Consider the following 16949-nt stretch of genomic DNA (forward strand, 5'->3'; position numbering starts at 1 on the left):
TAAATGTTCATCAACGTTTGAGTAATATAACATATATAAGTTGGAACCTAAATATAGATTATTGGGTGAATGTAGTTACTAGTCATCATATTGTATATGATACCCATTGGAAGACTACATTAGATATATATGTTTGGTATTTGTAATAGATTTTTGTGCTAATCAAAGCTATTATTTTGAGAGTGGATTTGCATCCACGTATTTAGGTTTTTCACTATAAATTTTTGTGTTGTTCCATTGTTTTTAATTTATTGTTGTTATCTTTCATATTCTTATAACCAACATATGCTTTGTACAAATGAATGAATGATTGATCAAAAATAAATATTGTAACATACTTTTCATTTCTTTTTGTTGAAATATTAAGTTATAGTTATGTTGTGTGTTGTCATAACAATTGTGAATATGTCTAATTTTCTTTAATAATTATGAGCATGTCTAATATTTTACCTACATGAATATATTTAAATATATCTATTTACAAAAAAAAATTAAATACATTTTATATTAATTAATTTAATTTTATTTAAGAAATTAATAATAAAAGAAAATTAATATATTTTTAAATTATTCCATGCAAATATTAAATAAATATGATTAAATATTTAATATTATTTCCTATAAATTTAAATGGAGAGAACAATTATGAAAAAAATTATTTATTAAATTTTAAATTTCATATAATGAATTATAAAAGAAATTTCAAAGTGAATGCCTTATAAAAACATGTTTCAACATTAAGACATCCATTGTGTAAAACTTATGGCATAATATTGAATAATTTACTTGGGAATATACAACTTAAATAGAAAGAAAATTGTTATATACATTATCAATGGTTCTCCATCATCCATGGCAATTACAACAATAATTATTTATAATTTTTTATTCTCAAAAATCATTTGGCTTTATTAATATTTTAAGTTTGTTTAGAAATATCCTTGCACGAAAAAAGAAAATTTATTGTCTCTCATTTAAGAAAAAATAAGAAAATACATTCACCACATAAAGATGCAACTACATTCAAAAAACAAAGTGCATTATTGGGAAGGCATGTTTAACATACTCTCGACTTTATGGTTGATGTTAAGGGTGTCTCTTAAATTAACACAATTGTGTCATATATTTGAATTTACATTTGATGCCAATCTTTTTTTATGAGAAGTGATGCACACATGCCCATTTTAACATCACTAATTGAAATAAATTAACTACCAAGAACTAATTCGAGGCTGAGGCTGGGTGGGGAACATTATTATGTTGGAAAAACACTTCATATATTATAGCAGTTTATGATATTTAATATACCAATAAAAAGAACATTTTCATCTAATATGTTTATCTTTGAGAGAGAAATGTTCTCATTAGTTATAATTTGTTTAAACATTTATGATCCAATTCATTGAACATTTAATTAAAATATGGTTGCAAAATTTTGTTGACTATTTTGCACGGTTAATTAAGTGACTCATTTCAATAACAATTACATTTCTATTTACCAAAAGGTTTTGGTAATAATTTAAAATTTAATTTTAAAAATAGAGTTTCAAACTTTTTTTGGGACTAAGTTTATGGATTTTGGTTGTGCATTTTTTTTTTCTAAAACTCTTTTAATGTTGGCCATTCTTTCCCGGGCAGAGACACAAATTTTCATGGCCATTTGTAACTATTAGTAAAACTTTATATGGTTTTTTTAGTGGTTAGTTTTTTTTTTCTACGTAAAACTGCACTAATTTATATTACAAAAATCAAAATTACATCCAAAATTACAAAGGGCCGAAGCCTTGCATCTCCAAAGAGAATTTCCCAAGATAGACCAATCTAAGCAGCAGGCAAAAAAGGACCTGTTTCTTTCCTCCAACATAACCAGCATATTATAGACACATCGGGCGTTTGAGCCAACACAACGGACTTGTGACTTGACACGATGAACACATAACTGAACACATTTGACACGTAAACTAACATAGTGGACACGCAATCCTTCGCGACAGACATTGACTTCATACCAAACAAACAAACGCAGAGAACAGAAGGAACTGGATGGAGAGCAGCATTCCTGGCCATGGGGGCAGCGGCTTCAGAACTAATCCTCATCAGCAGGAGGGATGTCTTTGTGCACCAAAGCGATGCAGTCTTGTTTGAGTCTAGCATCTTCAACCATGTCTAGGGTGCCTGAGAAGTAATGTGTCGTATGTGACACTCCTTGATTTGCTAGCCGATCTGCTACCTGGTTAGCAGTTCTTCTTGCATGATGGAAGGATAAATTGTGGGGAGCGTGGAGTTTTTCCTCCAAGGATTCCATACGGCTTAGCAATCTCCAGCTTTTCGCTATCTTGACAGCCTTTGCTCCCGCCTGCATTCTTTTAGCTGCCTCTATTAGAATGAGAGAGTCACCTTCTACCTCTAGAGGGGAGAGGTGGTGCTGTTCAGCTAAACATATTCCTTTCCAAAGACCCTCTAGCTCCGCTGCATTATTAGTATCTTTCCCTATTGTTCCATAGTATACAAGTTTCTCTTTTCCATTATGACCCGAATTACTCCTCCAAATCCTGCTGGGCCAGGATTGCCTTTGGCAGCGCCGTCGAAGTTCAGCTTGTATGCGTTGAGTGCCGGCGGGGACCAAGATGATGGTGAAGCGGATCTTGTGGACGGTTTAGTGGTGGTCTTGATTAGGGATTTGAGTTCTAAATTCCATTCCTTCAAAATGCGACGCTCCTGGGGGACTTCTGGCATATCATTATCATTCCATACTCTGATGGCCAGAGTTTCCTGAATGTTTTTTTTGAGTGTGAGCCAAAGATCATCGATGGATCTAGAAGTGCTATTGAAGATTCTGTGGTTGCGCTCCTTCCAGAGGGTCCAATACAGAAATCCCGGTATGATGCGCCATAAAGAGTTGAGGATCCTGCACTTGAAAGGGTGTTTTTCCCAGGTCCTTATGGTTGTCGTTATGTCCTCCGTTCTGGGGTGAGCTCTCATGTTGCATTTTTCGACTTTCTCCCAGATTTGTTTTGCTAATGGGCATTCTTCCATTAAATGATGGATGGTTTCACAATTTATGTTGCAATTTGGGCATCTGGATGGCCCTACCATTCCTCTTTTTATCAGATTGTCCCAGGTAAGAATGCGCTTTCTGCTGAGTAGCCATAAAAAAGTTGAGATTTTGGGCCAATGCCCAGCTTGCCAGACTTGTTCCCATAGTTGATCTTTAGCTTCCTGGAGGTTGGAATATCGCAGGTGATGAGCTTCTTTGGTGGTGAAGGTGCCTTTGGTTGTGTAGCCCCATCTGAGTTTGTCTTGCTGATTGGAGAGGCGGATCTTCCTATTGTTGAGTTCCTGTTCAATGTCTGTATACTCTTCTCCCTGCCAATCTATTTGCCAAAGTCTCGCCGGTTTCCATGTTTGGAAGTCGTGGTTCTGAGAGGGCTGCCAGAACTGGTGTACCAAAGGGATGCTTTCTTGGTTCATTTGAGCCTGCCAGAGAGGTTTGTGGAACAGATTGGCCAATTTGGGAAGTTGTTGCCACGAATCTTCCCAGAATCTAGCCGCCTTGCCTGAGTGGAGTTCCCAGAAGCTATGATCTTGGATGAAGCGACTTTGGGTTTTTGCATTGTTCCATATGAGTGATCCCGGCGCAGTTGGACTGATTCTAATGAGGTCATTCCATTGACTTCCTCTGGCATATTTAGCTTGCCAAAGTTGGGCCCAGGGGGTGCTTGGCTTGGAGACCCAGTTCCACCAAATTTTAGCTCCCATGGTGTTATTGCTTTGAAGCGGATCTCGAAGACCTAATCCTCCCTCAGATTTGATTTTGCATACCTCTGTCCATTTAACAAGTGCCCATTTCCTGTTCAGGCTTGTGGATCCCCAGAGAAAGTTTCGCTGAAGATTACGTATTTATTTTAGAACCCCTTTTGGAGCTGCTAAGATAGAGAATAAATAAAGCGGCATAGCTTGTAGAACTGATTTGATGAGAACTAACCTGCCGGCTAGATTTAGAGCTCTGAAGGTCCAGGATGAAAGCTTAGATTCTAATTTGTCCAGTAATGATCTCCAGGACACCTGCTTAATTGCTGAATCAGTAAGGGGGGCGCCCAGGTATTTAGAAGGCAGGTGTGAGATTGTGAAACCCAGAATCCGAGCAATAATCCTTTGCAAGGATGGGGGAGTATTGAAGAAAAAAAGCTGAGATTTCGTAGCATTAACAGAAGTGCCAGAGGCTTCGGAGAAAAGGGATAGAAGAGACTGGAAAGCGGAGGCTTCTTTTGCTGATGGATGCCCAAAGAGCATAGTATCATCAACAAATTGTTGATGCGTTTGAGGAGCACGACCATGAAGGGAAATACCTTTAAGATCCTTAGAAGAAACAGCCGATTTGAGGAGCCTGCTTAGGCCTTCCGCCATTAAAACAAAGAGAAAAGGTGATAAAGGGTCCCCCTGCCGGATACCACGAGAGGGGAGAAAGGGAGGTGAGGGGGATCCATTTAGAATGACAGAGAAACTGGGAGATGAGATAAGGTTCATGATCCATCTGGACCAGGTTGCATTAAAGCCAAAAGCTAAGAGCATTTTGTGAATGTACTGCCAGCTAAGCTTATCGAAGGCTTTAGATAGATCGAGTTTGAGAAGCATACCAGGTTTCTTGAGAATCTTTAAAGAGTGTATGACTTCATTTGATAGAATAATTCCATCCATGATCTGCCTACCTTCAATGTATCCTGTCTGTTCTGGAGAGATGAGCAAGGGCAGAAGCGGTTTGAGTCGGTTTGCAATAACCTTTGAAATGAGTTTATAAATCACATTACAGAGCGCTATTGGCCTGTACTTCTCAGGTTTATTTGAGGCAGCTTCTTTGGGAACCAATGCAATGAAAGTTGAATTGAGGGCAGGGAGGACCCAATGCATGCTGCGTGATTCTTCCACCAGATCCCAAACTTCAATTTTTATGAGATCCCAAAATTCATGAAAGAAGTTGGCTGTGAATCCGTTCGGTCCTGGCGCTTTTCCGTCTTTAAGCTGGGCCATGGCGTCTTCTACTTCCTTTAGTGTAACATGCTGGAGCAGTTGAGTATTGTGATCCTCAGTGATAATTCTAGGAATATGCTGTGTGATAGCTTGGATTGCCTCATCTCTGTTATTGTTAGGCTCCTTTAGAATATTCTTGAAGTATCCTGTGAATTCTTTCTCCATTTCGTCATGAGCCTCCACTCGTTCACCCTGCGAATTGTTGACAAAGGTGATTTTGTTGTGCATGCGCCTTTGGATGGTAGTTTTGTGGAAAAATTTGGTGTTTCGCTCACCCTCTTTGAGCCAGCTTATACGCGACTTTTGCTTCCATAGAATTTCCTCTTGTTTTTGTCGCTCTTCTATTTGATTACAGAGGAATTGCTCCTGTTGAATTTGTTCTTCTGTGCGACCTTCCAGTATGAATCTTTGTTGTAATGCTTTCATCTGCTGTTCTAGTTTTTGTTTACTCTCCTGTATGTTGCCAAAATGATCTCGGTTCCATATTTTGAGAGTTTGCTTTAGATGTTTCAGTTTTTGAAGGAACTGATACATCTTAGCTCCTGCCGGCGGGATGAAGGAAGTCCAAGCTTGATTAACCACTGCCTTGAAATTGGAGTTAGTAAGCCAGAAGGCTTCGAATCTGAATGGTCGATTGTTGCGAGCACCTGGTCTGGACCATTGGAGAAGAATGGGCCAGTGATCTGAGCCTCCTTGTGGAATGATTTCGGCACTGAACTCTCCTCCCAGGTGAATTGCGTTGTCCGAAATTAAAAAACGATCTAGTCGTGAGGCAATTTGGTGAACCCCTTTTCGTTTATTCGACCAGGTGAAGATGCCATTGGAGGTGGAGATATCCATGAGTTGATTGCCTTGAATGAATTGCTTGAAGCTGCTACTATCACTATCGAGCCTAGTGCGGCCTCCTTGTTTCTCTTCCATAGACTTTATTATGTTAAAGTCGCCTCCTCCTATCCATAAAGGAAAGTATCTGTTTTGATTAAGGCGGGTGATCGTTTCCAGGAGGTCCAATTTTTGCTGTATAGCTTGCGGGAAGTAAACATTGGTAATATGCCCATGGATGTTGGTGCCAATGAGGTGGAAAGTAGCTTGAATGAGATGCAGAGTGGCATGAAAATTATCAAGTGATACGATCTGTGGGTTCCATAGAATGGCTAGGCCTCCAGAGGCTCTGGTGGCGTCCACTGCAATTGAGTTGCTGCCTGCCCAAACTTTGTTGCTGAGACTGTCTATTGTTGTGCTACTGCATTTTGTTTCTTGAAGAAAGACTATTGCTGGTTTTTCTTGCATTATCAGGTTTTTTATCATTCTGTGTTTAGAGGGACTATTGAGTCCTCTTACATTCCAAGAGATGAGCTTCATGGAGACGGAGATTTGGTCTTGTAGAACTTGGTCAACTTGGGGAATTGCCCCGAATCCATGAGTATTTCACCTACTGCTATTGTGCGCTGTAGATCTGTTTTTCTGCCCCTTTTCTTTGGTTCTTTGAGTATTTTCCTTCCATCCCAGTGACTGCCTCCTTGGATGCCTAGACTTTTATGATGCTGTACCCTTGTTAGGACTCCTTCAATTTTGTCTACTTGCCAGGGAGGGATTGAGTTGTATTCTTTTTGCTTACAAGCTGCCTCCAGTTTGGATATGTCAAGCTTGGATATGTCGAACTCTTCTAGATCTACATCTGCTCTATCTTCCTCCATGTCATTTGAGGCAATGAGGGCCTCCTCCATTGATTGTTCATGAAGACTCAGGGCTAGGGCTGCGTCAAGCTCCATGTCAGAAGCTTGTGGAGTCTCGTTCAGCCTGGATTTTCCTTTAGAAATGATTAGGGGTCCGCCCTCTGAAACAGAGATGGGATTTTCGGGGAGGGGAAGATCAGCAGATTTAGAAGTGGCTGGTTCGGAATGAATGAGGGAAGACTGGGTATGGTTCTGCTGTTCTGGGTTATCAGCGGTGGGACTGAGTTGAATATCTTGTGAGGTGAGAACGGAAAAGCGGTTCTGAGGAGGCGCCTTGAGGGTATGAGCAGGATTAGCTTGGTTTCTTTTTGCATGTCGGCGACGGGTAGGGATCTTTGTGAAGCCATCTGTGTCCAAGTTAGTTTCACTGGAAGGAATTTTGGGCTGCACATTGGTGGGACAGTCGCGGAAGAGGTGACCATGCTCATGGCATTTTCGGCATCGAAAAGGGATGTGTTCATAATCTAGAGTCTGTTTCCATTCATAGTCATCGTGAAAGAGACTTACCGTGTCTGCTAGGGTCTTGGTTAGGTGCATCTTGACGCAGATCCTGGCATAGGAGGTGTATTTGCGCGTCTTGGTTTCAGTAGCCACTTTGATGAAGGTTCCCAACTTGTTGCCTATGTCTGCTAATGTTTCTTCTCGCCAGTATTCCACAGGAAGGGAATACATTCGGATCCATACAGGGGTCCAGCTGAAGTCTTCTTTCTCAGGATTGAAACGGGGCTTCCATTCCGTTAGATATAAGCCTGAAGAGTTGAAGAAATACGGACCGCCCTCGAATATCCTTGTTTTGTCTTCTAGACAGTTAAAAATTGCTGTGAAGAAGCCCTTTGGGCCAAGCTGTAAAGTTACTTGTCCTTTGGGCTTCCATTTAGAGGCTATCCAACCTTGTAAGGCTTTCTCTGTGGGCCAGAATCCCAAGAACTTTCCAATGAGTGCATAATCTTGCATAAACTGGATTTCCCCATTAATGCGGTGGCTTGGCAGTTCGACCTTGATCGGATCTGCTGCTTTTGGTATACAGGTAGCTGAGGTCACTTTGGTTGGAGAGGCGCCAGTCATGTTGTGCCGACCATTGCTTGCATCGTTCTCCACATTCTGATCTAAGTTCGTCTGTCCTTGCGTCCTTTGCTCTTCTTTTTCCGTTTCTGAGTCTGCATTTGCAGAGTGCTGTATATCGGCCTTTTGTTTTTTGTCTGAGGAGGGAGTCCCCAGTGGAGGGGAGGCAGAGCTCTCCCCTCCAGCAGCAGAAGCCATAGGACTGTCAGTGGCGGAACCTGCTGCAACTGGCGCAGGTTCGAGCGGCGGCGTCTAGGGTTTCGAGTTTTGAACAGGGTAATCGCTTCAGCATCAGAGCTCCGTTCCCAACCGTTCTTGGATTTTAGTGGTTAGTTAAATATACAACTTTTAAAGTTTTATTTTAGATGGGAAAAAATCAAACAAGTAGGGGAATTTATTTTAGATGAGATACATATTTTTTCATCGAGGAAAAAATAAAGAGCTTTAATTGTGGTTTAACAATAATGTTGCAAACTTTATTTTTGGGTTTATTAGAATTCCAATTGAGTAAAGATAACCATTTTCTCTTTATTTATTTAATTATGAAAAAAATGAAACTACTTATTTTTTAACACCTTATGTCTTCCGTATACATTTACTTTAATAATATTAAAAACAAAGTACACATACATTTAAAAATTTAGAAAAAAATTAAGATATAAAACATGAGTTAGTGAAAGCATTAATACATCATAAATCTTTCATATATATATATATATATTAAAAAAAAGTACATATACATTTAGCAATTTATAAAAAAATTAAGATATAAAACATGAGTTAGTCAAAGCATTAATACATCATAAATCTTTCATATATATATTATATATATTATATTCATGTTGAATGATTGTTACTTCTATATTAAAGATAACTTATTATTATAAAATTTAATAAAAGAAAGTTTCTTAAGTTATTATTAATGAGAATCACCTAATTTTATTTTTATATAAAAAAATTAAAACAAACAATAAATAATAAATTTTTACATAAATCATAACCGAAATTCACTTAACAAGAAATTTCTATATAAATAATGAATCTTCATACTAAATTACAAATTGCCATACAAGTCATTTCTATTGATATAACCAAGTTCATGGTCTTATTCTAATATATAATAATAAAAAAGAGTTAAATAAATAAATTCACTAAAATAAGTTCTTTAATCACCCAAATGTTTTTATAACAAAAAAACACCCTTTAATTTTGAAGTAAAATTCTTCTTATTTAATTTATATTTTAAAATGAAAAATTTTCATTAATTTAAAATTCTAAATCAAATTTGTAACTATTATAATCAATTTCAAATTTAATATAATCTAAAAAAACATTATTACATTATATATTATTTTTTTTAAGAAAAATAACTTGGATAAGAACTTCCCTTTCAATACCTTAGAACGGGATATCCATAGTCTAAGGAGGGAGGATAATATCCTTCTGTTTGGGGACTTCAATGCTAGAACCACTACCAATCAAACTATTCTCCTAAGTAATGACCCTAATCCTAACCCTCTATGGCTAGATGAGGACTGTGACTCAGCTAATAGATTCAAAAGAAATTCTAAAGACATAACCAAGAACCTATTTGTTACCGAGCTTATTAATATCTGTAGTTCTCAAGACCTGATAATGAATTAATAAGCAGCCAACCTTTGGTCATATGACTTATATTCATGGGTTGGGCAATAATGTTGTGGATTATGCAGTAAATGACACCCATGTTCTCAATTGTATTGTAAATTTTAACCTCCTAAATGATCACAAGCCTAATTTTGACCATATACCTTTAACCTTAACTCTAAATATTGACATGCACACCAACCACATGCAAAAGAATTGTGAGAGTTAAAGGAACATTTGTTTTGACAAAAGTAAAATGGATCTCTTCTTAAAGGATTTAAAGAGGGATTTAGGTTTCCTAGTGTATAATGATAACATTGATCACACCTAGTACAATTTTACTACTACTCTTTCCACTGCCATTAAAAAATTCTCTACCAAGGTGTCGTATAAAAAGAATAATAGAATTTCCAACCCTTGGTATGATAATGATTGTAAAATTGTCAGGGAAGTGATTAGAGATGCTCATAACGAAATTGTAAAGATTGAAAAAATAAATGTGTACAAATCTCTTATCAAAAGGGAGAAAAGGTCTTATATTAATAAGAGACAATAGCGTCTTCTTCACTTTTCTAAAGTTGAGCCTAGAAAGTTTGGAGGAATATACTTGTTCATAAAACAAAAGGAAATATTTCGATCCCCTTAAAGAATTGGGATATCTATCTTAAGAATCTTTATGACTCCCATGCCACCATGGGCCACATCTTAAACACTTATAAAATATGATATATTTTCTTTGGAAGACATGGATTTTGGGATTAAGAAGTTCGCTAATGGGAAAGCTAGAGATATTAAAGGCTGTGAAGCCGAAATTTTCAAAATGGGAAGGTCTATCCTCATCCCTCATATTCAAAAACTTCTCAATTTGGCAGTAAAACATGAATTCCCTAAGCCTTGGACACAAAGTTTTATTGTGTCTATCTTCAAAAATGGGGATAAAAACATTCCCTCTATCTACAGGGCCATTATGATTAGCCACATTTTAGCCAAACCATATGGGCTTAATTTGGAAAAGAAAATTAGCATATGGCTTGAAAGCCATGGTAAAAGAGCTAAAGGGCAAGCAGGTTTTACGAGACATTACTCAACTATTGACCATCTTGTCACTCTTATGAACATTGTCGAGATATGTCACAATAGTAAAACTAATCTCTTATGTTGTTTTTTTGACTTTAGAAAAACTTTTGACACAGTTCCTCGGGATAAGCTATGGCAAAGGCTTGAAGAGATAATGGTTCCTATCGAGTTGAGGGTTGTTGTGATTCAACTGTACGAGAATGTTTTTGCCAAGCTTAAGACCACTGAGAATTGGTATCAAGAAATTAAATGTAATATCATAGTCAAGAAAGGGTGCCCCTATCCCCTACCCTTTTTGACATTTACATTGATAAGCTAGAAGAATGTTTGGAAGTTGTGAGTTGTGATGGACCCAAGCCCACTAGTATAGTCATTACTCTTCTCCTTTATGCTGATGATATCTTTCTTCTAGTCAGAGCCATGATGATCTCGACAGGGAGCTTAAAATCCTCCATGATTTCTGCTCCAAAATTGGCATGACTATTAATACCAACAAGACTAAAATCATGATAATTAAATCCAGAAAGGCCAACCATGATAACTTCATCTATGATAACAAGTACTTGGAGTAGGCGTCTTCATACAAATATTTAGGTATTGACTTTCATTATTAACTCAACTAGAATTATAACATTGAGAAAAGGGTTATTAGAGGTTGAAATGCTTATTATGAATTTGAAAACAATTGTAAGCCGATTGATCTTTGAATTTAAAGTAAAAAAGTTAATCTTTGAGACTCTTGTCACCCCTATTATTTTAAATCGATATGAGGTTTGGGGTTGCAGTATATCTAGAGAATCGTGGAGGAAGATTGAGTTGATCCAAAAGCAATTTGCAGCCTACAACCTCAATATTAAAGTAATACTCCTTATCATATCCTCTTGATTGAAGCTAGCCTTTCCCCCATTGAAAGCATAACTATGTTTATGTATCTGATGTATAAGAATATGCTTTACAACATGGAAGCCTAAAGGCTCCCCAAAATTGCTTCTAACTCTAGCCAAAACCCACACCTTTGGCTCAAGCAAGGCTGGCATAAGGACACCTAGTCTTGGCTCGACCATTGCGGGATAAAGGAGGAGACTACCTTGGAATATAAGGAGAATATTAAAAATATTATTACTTCCAAATTTAAGGATAAGTTGTGGGATGATAAGGAGCTAAAGAGAAAAAATAAGCTAAGGTATTATAAGAAGGTGATCAACCCCTCTTCCTACCATAATTATCTTTCTGTCTTGACCAGTGCTAAGAAGAAAATGAACATTGTGAAGATAATAACTAATTCACATGAGCTTCAAAGTGAAACTTGGCATTGGTCTGTTCCTAAAACACCGTGGGATGAAAGAATTAGTGACCTTTGCAGTACTAAGAATATTGAAGATGAAAAACATTTTCTCTTGGATTGTCGGCTTCTAATCACATTCATTCTCATTTCCACAACATTTACCCCGCTGCCAACCCTCTTGCTTCGTTAAATTAACAAAACTATAATGATCTAAAAATGCTTATTTCCCTTCTTTTTGATCATAAAAATAACATGTTAAAATATCACAATTAATCTCTTAAAAAATCGCAATGAATCTTACTTCCTTAAAATCATAAACAATAAATTTACTCTACTCATCCCTGGATTTCTACTCATTTCCCCAAATTTGTAACCAAATAAAATCTTTTATCAATACAATATTGAGAGTAAATGCACTACACAACAACTAAGAGCAGATACACATTATTGGCTCAAAGCAAATAGTTTTGTCGGTAAGCTATCGAAAAAACGATCAAACAATTTCAATTATTTGGTTGCCTGCCAAAAAAAATTGGAGCCACAAAATGCGGGAGGGAGTTATCCTTCCAGCGTGGCGCATATATCGAGTGATTCCATGCCACGTGGGCGAAGATGAGACCGAATAGAGAACATCCGCTGATCCCCTCCTGCTGCTACCAGCCCAATAACAATAACCACCACACAGAGCAGAGGTATACAAGCAAAAGGAAAACATTAACAGAAGCAATCAATCAATCGATCCATATTTGCTGCAGTAACAACAATGGAGAGTAGCATGGTGGCATACTCGTGCAGCAGCACACCACTCTCGCGAGGGTCGGAACCTCAGCTCATGTCCAGGCCATCTCTCGCTGCTTCACCTGCTCGAATCCCTTCCATAACCTCCCGGGTATTTCAATTATCATATATGTCTTTGCTTCACTGCTAAGCTCCAGTAATTACACTCTTTTTATATCGTCTATAGAAGAATTTCCCATGCATACATTTACAACCCCCGCACAGATATATCTCTATCTATTTCTATGTATGTGGAGTCCATTTACTCTGTTTTATGAACATCATATACCCTGTTATGGGTGTTACAACAGAGTGCCAAAGCAAGCTCTATCTATGGTGAGTCACTGCGCACATGGCCGAAATCTGTTGCAAGAAGAATGGTCTCAGCCAGAAAATCCAGCAGAAATGGTTCCACTCTAGTTACAAAATGTGAGCTAGGGGATTCTCTGGTAAGTTCTTAATATTTTAGTTTGTGGGTTTGAAAGGTGTTTTTGGTCCTTTTGAGAAGTGAAACTGCTGAAGTTATGTTTATTGTAGATTTCAGGAATATCTCAAAATTTGACGGTGGGAGCAGTCAAATAATTGACCTCTCTTTTCACCGGCAGATTTTAAGATATTTCAGGAATCTGCAATCCACATAAGATTACCTGATTGTAACAAGGTAGAATCCACATAAAGTTATCTGAATGTAACAAGGTAGAAAAGGTTAATGTCATGCAATGGTATTGTTAAACTTATGTCGATTGTAGACTTCAGGCATATTCTAAAATTTGACGGTGGAGAGCAGTCAAGCAATTGTAACAAGGTAGAATCCACATAAAGTTATCTGAATGTAACAAGGTAGAAAAGGTTAATGTCATGCAATGGTATTGTTAAACTTATGTCGATTGTAGACTTCAGGCATATTCTAAAATTTGACGGTGGAGAGCAGTCAAGCAATTGACCTCTATTCTCAGTGTCAGATTCCAGATATTTCAGGAATCTGCAATAGATATAAGATTACCTGAGTGTAACAAGGTAGAAGGAGGTTAATATCATGCAATGATATTGTTGTTATAGGAGGAATTCCTGGCCAAGTCAACAAACAACAAGAATCTATCAAGGCTTTTGGTGTGCATGGGGGAAGCAATTAGAACCATAGCCTTCAAAGTCAGGACAGCGTCTTGTGGTGCCACATCCTGCATAAATACCTTTGGTGACGAGCAGCTGGCTGTTGATCTTATTGCCAATAAGCTGCTCTTTGAGGTCAGATCTTACATTATCTAAGTTTTCATTGCTTCATTCAATTAGTTTTTCAGGTTGGACAGAAATGCCTTTTTTTTTTTAATGATGGGAGATAAAAACCTGGGACTAAGGATATGTGAAATCATGCGAGATGAATGAGATTTATCATGTTTTTGATTTACGTAGATTACAATCAGTCTAAAGATTCTATAAACTCCAGGCTTTCCAAATCTTCATTTCAATAGAGAAATTTGGACAAAGGGTTGTCAAATAGGAATTATGAGCTGCTAAATGTTTTCCCAGGGACTGACTTATAATAATTCGTTTGGGTGAAAACATGTTCAGTCTTTGAGATACTCCCATTTTTGTAAATATGCATGCTCCGAAGAGAACCCAGAGCCCGAGGACATGGGTGGACCTGTGGAAGGTATGCGTGTTAAGTTGAATTCGGTAGTAACCAACTTGGAATTTTATTTACCTCGCCTGAATTGAAAACATTATACCATGATGATGGCAGGCGGGTTCAGTGTGGCCTTTGATCCTCTTGATGGGTCAAGCATTGTTGATACCAACTTCACAGTTGGTACAATATTTGGAGTGTGGCCTGGAGACAAATTAACAGGAGTGACTGGCAGAGATCAGGTTGCTGCTGCCATGGGCATTTATGGGCCTCGGACAACATATGTGCTTGCCCTTAAAGATGCACCAGGCACCCATGAATTCTTGTTAATGGATGATGGTAACAATAATACTATCACTTCACATTCATATTATATGGATGCTTATGTCAGAAATCTATTATAGATGTTTAATATGGATCAATTCTGCACTAGGATCTTCATTTGGTATTTGTTGGCCCTTTGGACAGGCAAGTGGCAACATGTTAAGGATACTACAGAGATAGGAGAGGGGAAACTCTTCTCTCCTGGGAATTTGAGGGCAACTTTTGACAACCCTGAATATGAGAAGGTTTTTTCACCCTCATTTTTTTTTCTTTAAAATTCCTATGAATTCGTTTCCAAAAAGAAAATTTGATGGTTTTTCACATTTCAGCTGATCAACTACTATGTGAGTGAGAAGTACACACTCCGATACACAGGAGGCATGGTGCCAGATGTTAACCAGGTTTGTCCTCTATGAAAATACACCCAAATTAAGCAGGCAGCATGAATGTTGTGAATGTTGGTAAATTTTCTGATATTGTTGAAATAAGATTAGAAATTTGTTGCTAAAGCACCTCCCAGTCATGGTGTCAATTTTCCTCTGTTCTAGGGATTAGGCTCTGATTAATTTGGCTCGTAAAATGTGATCCCTTGTTAGAAATTTGTTAGAGCAAAGTTACAGAAACAGCTATAGCATAATGCACTGGTCGCTGGTGGTTTGAAGTAATGGCTGGTGTTGCATTGCATTACAGATTATAGTGAAGGAGAAGGGAATTTTCACAAATGTTACATCGCCAACCGCAAAGGCGAAGCTAAGATTGCTTTTCGAGGTGGCCCCTCTGGGAATGCTGGTTGAGAAAGCGGGCGGGTACAGCAGCGATGGAAAACAATCAGTTTTAGAGAAGGTTATTAGCTTCGTGGATGAGAGAACACAGGTTGCCTATGGTTCCAAGAATGAAATCATTAGGTTCGAAGAAACCCTCTATGGATCTTCCAGGCTTAATGTGCCAGTTGGAGCAACAGTCAAGGCCTGATACGCGCTATATTCTCTCACCATTTTTTGGGCTCATCTACTCCTCCGGATATCAATAGAAAATCATTCCCACAAGTCTGCCGAACCTTCGTTTATTCTGGAAGTAATTGAGTATGTGTTCATAATTTTGGTATATATATTCGTCAGACATATAATTTTTTTTTTTTCACTATTCTAAATTTTTATTTTATTTTTGGGTATCTAATTTGGATCCTTATGTACGTGGAATCTCTCTAACTCGCTATTGTTTCATAATCTTTTAGCTTTGGAAATTTGTTCTCGTAATATTTGTGATTTTCACTGGAAAGCAAATATGAAAATTTTGATTATGTTATATCAAATGCAAACTCAAAACTCGAGAGTTGCCACCTAACAGAATTTGAATTTGTTTTGGGCACATAAGTAAGAAGATTATAACGCAAATAATTGTCATGATATCAATACCCGCTTTTGTTTTTTTTTATGTTTTTGCACATACGTAAGATTGATTGATTGACTTGGGGAGATGCACGCTGGATAGCCCGCTAACACGCAAATTCCGAAACTGGGCACTAAATAAGAAATGGGAATTTGCGTGTTAGCGGGCTATCCAGCCTGCATCTCCCCGGGCATTTAATGCCCTATGGCAAGCTGGTTAGCCGCTGCCCAAACACAATTGACATGATACTTTTATTTTATTTTTTTAAATCCCATTTGTAACTCTGGACCTACCATTTTATTTATTTGACAAAACAACGATAGCCATGGCCCAGCAATGAAGTCACAGACAGCCTCGCAGAATTATGAAACTATTAAAACTAGCATTTGCACCACATGTTGCAAAGGAAACGCCGTAAGGCATAAATTCAAGAAGAATGGCACTTGATATTGCAAATTATCATCAAATGTTGGTAGCAGCATCATGATAATTTATATGAAATCGATAAAGTTGTGAATTTATCCTTTCATCCACTAGTCCTTAGATAAGGTGCCCACTGGTCATCCTGGTCAGCTCTAGATGTGATGTTGGAATGAACAAATTATAGTCATGATATTATTTCAAGGTCATTTAAGTTATATTAGACAAAGGAATATATAGTGTTCAATTTCAGTGTTTAAAAGACAATATACCCTCTCAATGAAGCTATGCAGTGCATTACCTTTTCCATTTGTCTAATGTCTCATGTAGTTCTTTAGTTGTTTGCAATCTTGGGTGCCCAAGTTCGAAGACTCTGGTCACCCGTGCAGAATCAAAACGTTTTTGCAGTCAAAGCATTGCTTCTTTGATTAAAGATAGATTACTGTTTATAAATGCTTCTTACCCTTCACCCAATGAATACAATATAGGGTGGTATGCCTTGCTAAGAGCTTCACTAGTTTTTGAGTACTTGTATTGTTTTTATATGAGGCCGATATAGAAGTCTATATCCATGTATGTATTTGCTTCTTTGATTAAAGAT

General features: G+C 37.6%; 2 protein-coding genes across 2 annotated transcripts; one reads left to right on the plus strand and one right to left on the minus strand.

The window, feature by feature from the left end:
* Nucleotides 1-2490: 2490 nt before the first annotated feature.
* On the minus strand, nucleotides 2491-6318 carry LOC149262752 (uncharacterized). Its single transcript, XM_089381827.1, has 2 exons — nucleotides 3986-6318; nucleotides 2491-3850 (listed from the first exon to the last, which is right to left on the minus strand). Exons 1-2 carry the CDS (start codon nucleotides 6316-6318, stop codon nucleotides 2491-2493), a joined length of 3693 nt encoding a protein of 1230 aa, XP_089237953.1.
* Nucleotides 6319-12457: 6139 nt separating this feature from the next.
* Nucleotides 12458-15810, plus strand: SBPASE (sedoheptulose-bisphosphatase). Its single transcript, XM_089425139.1, has 8 exons — nucleotides 12458-12703; nucleotides 12903-13040; nucleotides 13651-13836; nucleotides 14161-14242; nucleotides 14333-14554; nucleotides 14684-14784; nucleotides 14869-14940; nucleotides 15230-15810. Exons 1-8 carry the CDS (start codon nucleotides 12578-12580, stop codon nucleotides 15509-15511), a joined length of 1209 nt encoding a protein of 402 aa, XP_089281265.1. The 5' UTR covers nucleotides 12458-12577; the 3' UTR covers nucleotides 15512-15810.
* Nucleotides 15811-16949: the final 1139 nt, after the last annotated feature.

This window comes from Pinus tabuliformis, chromosome 6 (assembly GCF_031772625.1).
Source record: "Pinus tabuliformis cultivar Carrire ecotype Pingquan chromosome 6, CPIR1, whole genome shotgun sequence".
Taxonomy (NCBI): domain Eukaryota; kingdom Viridiplantae; phylum Streptophyta; class Pinopsida; order Pinales; family Pinaceae; genus Pinus; species Pinus tabuliformis.

Bases quoted from the DNA above. Each gene is read 5' to 3' on its own strand.
- LOC149262752 (XM_089381827.1), bottom strand. From the start codon at position 6,318: ATGCAAGAAAAACCAGCAATAGTCTTTCTTCAAGAAACAAAATGCAGT. The intron at 3,851-3,985 runs GTTAGTTCTCAT...AAGCCTGAACAG, and splicing joins GCTCTAAATCTAGCCGGCAG to GAAATGGGCACTTGTTAAAT.
- SBPASE (XM_089425139.1), top strand. From the start codon at position 12,578: ATGGAGAGTAGCATGGTGGCATACTCGTGCAGCAGCACACCACTCTCG. The intron at 13,837-14,160 runs GTCAGATCTTAC...AAACATGTTCAG, and splicing joins CCAATAAGCTGCTCTTTGAG to TCTTTGAGATACTCCCATTT. The intron at 14,941-15,229 runs GTTTGTCCTCTA...ATTGCATTACAG, and splicing joins TGGTGCCAGATGTTAACCAG to ATTATAGTGAAGGAGAAGGG.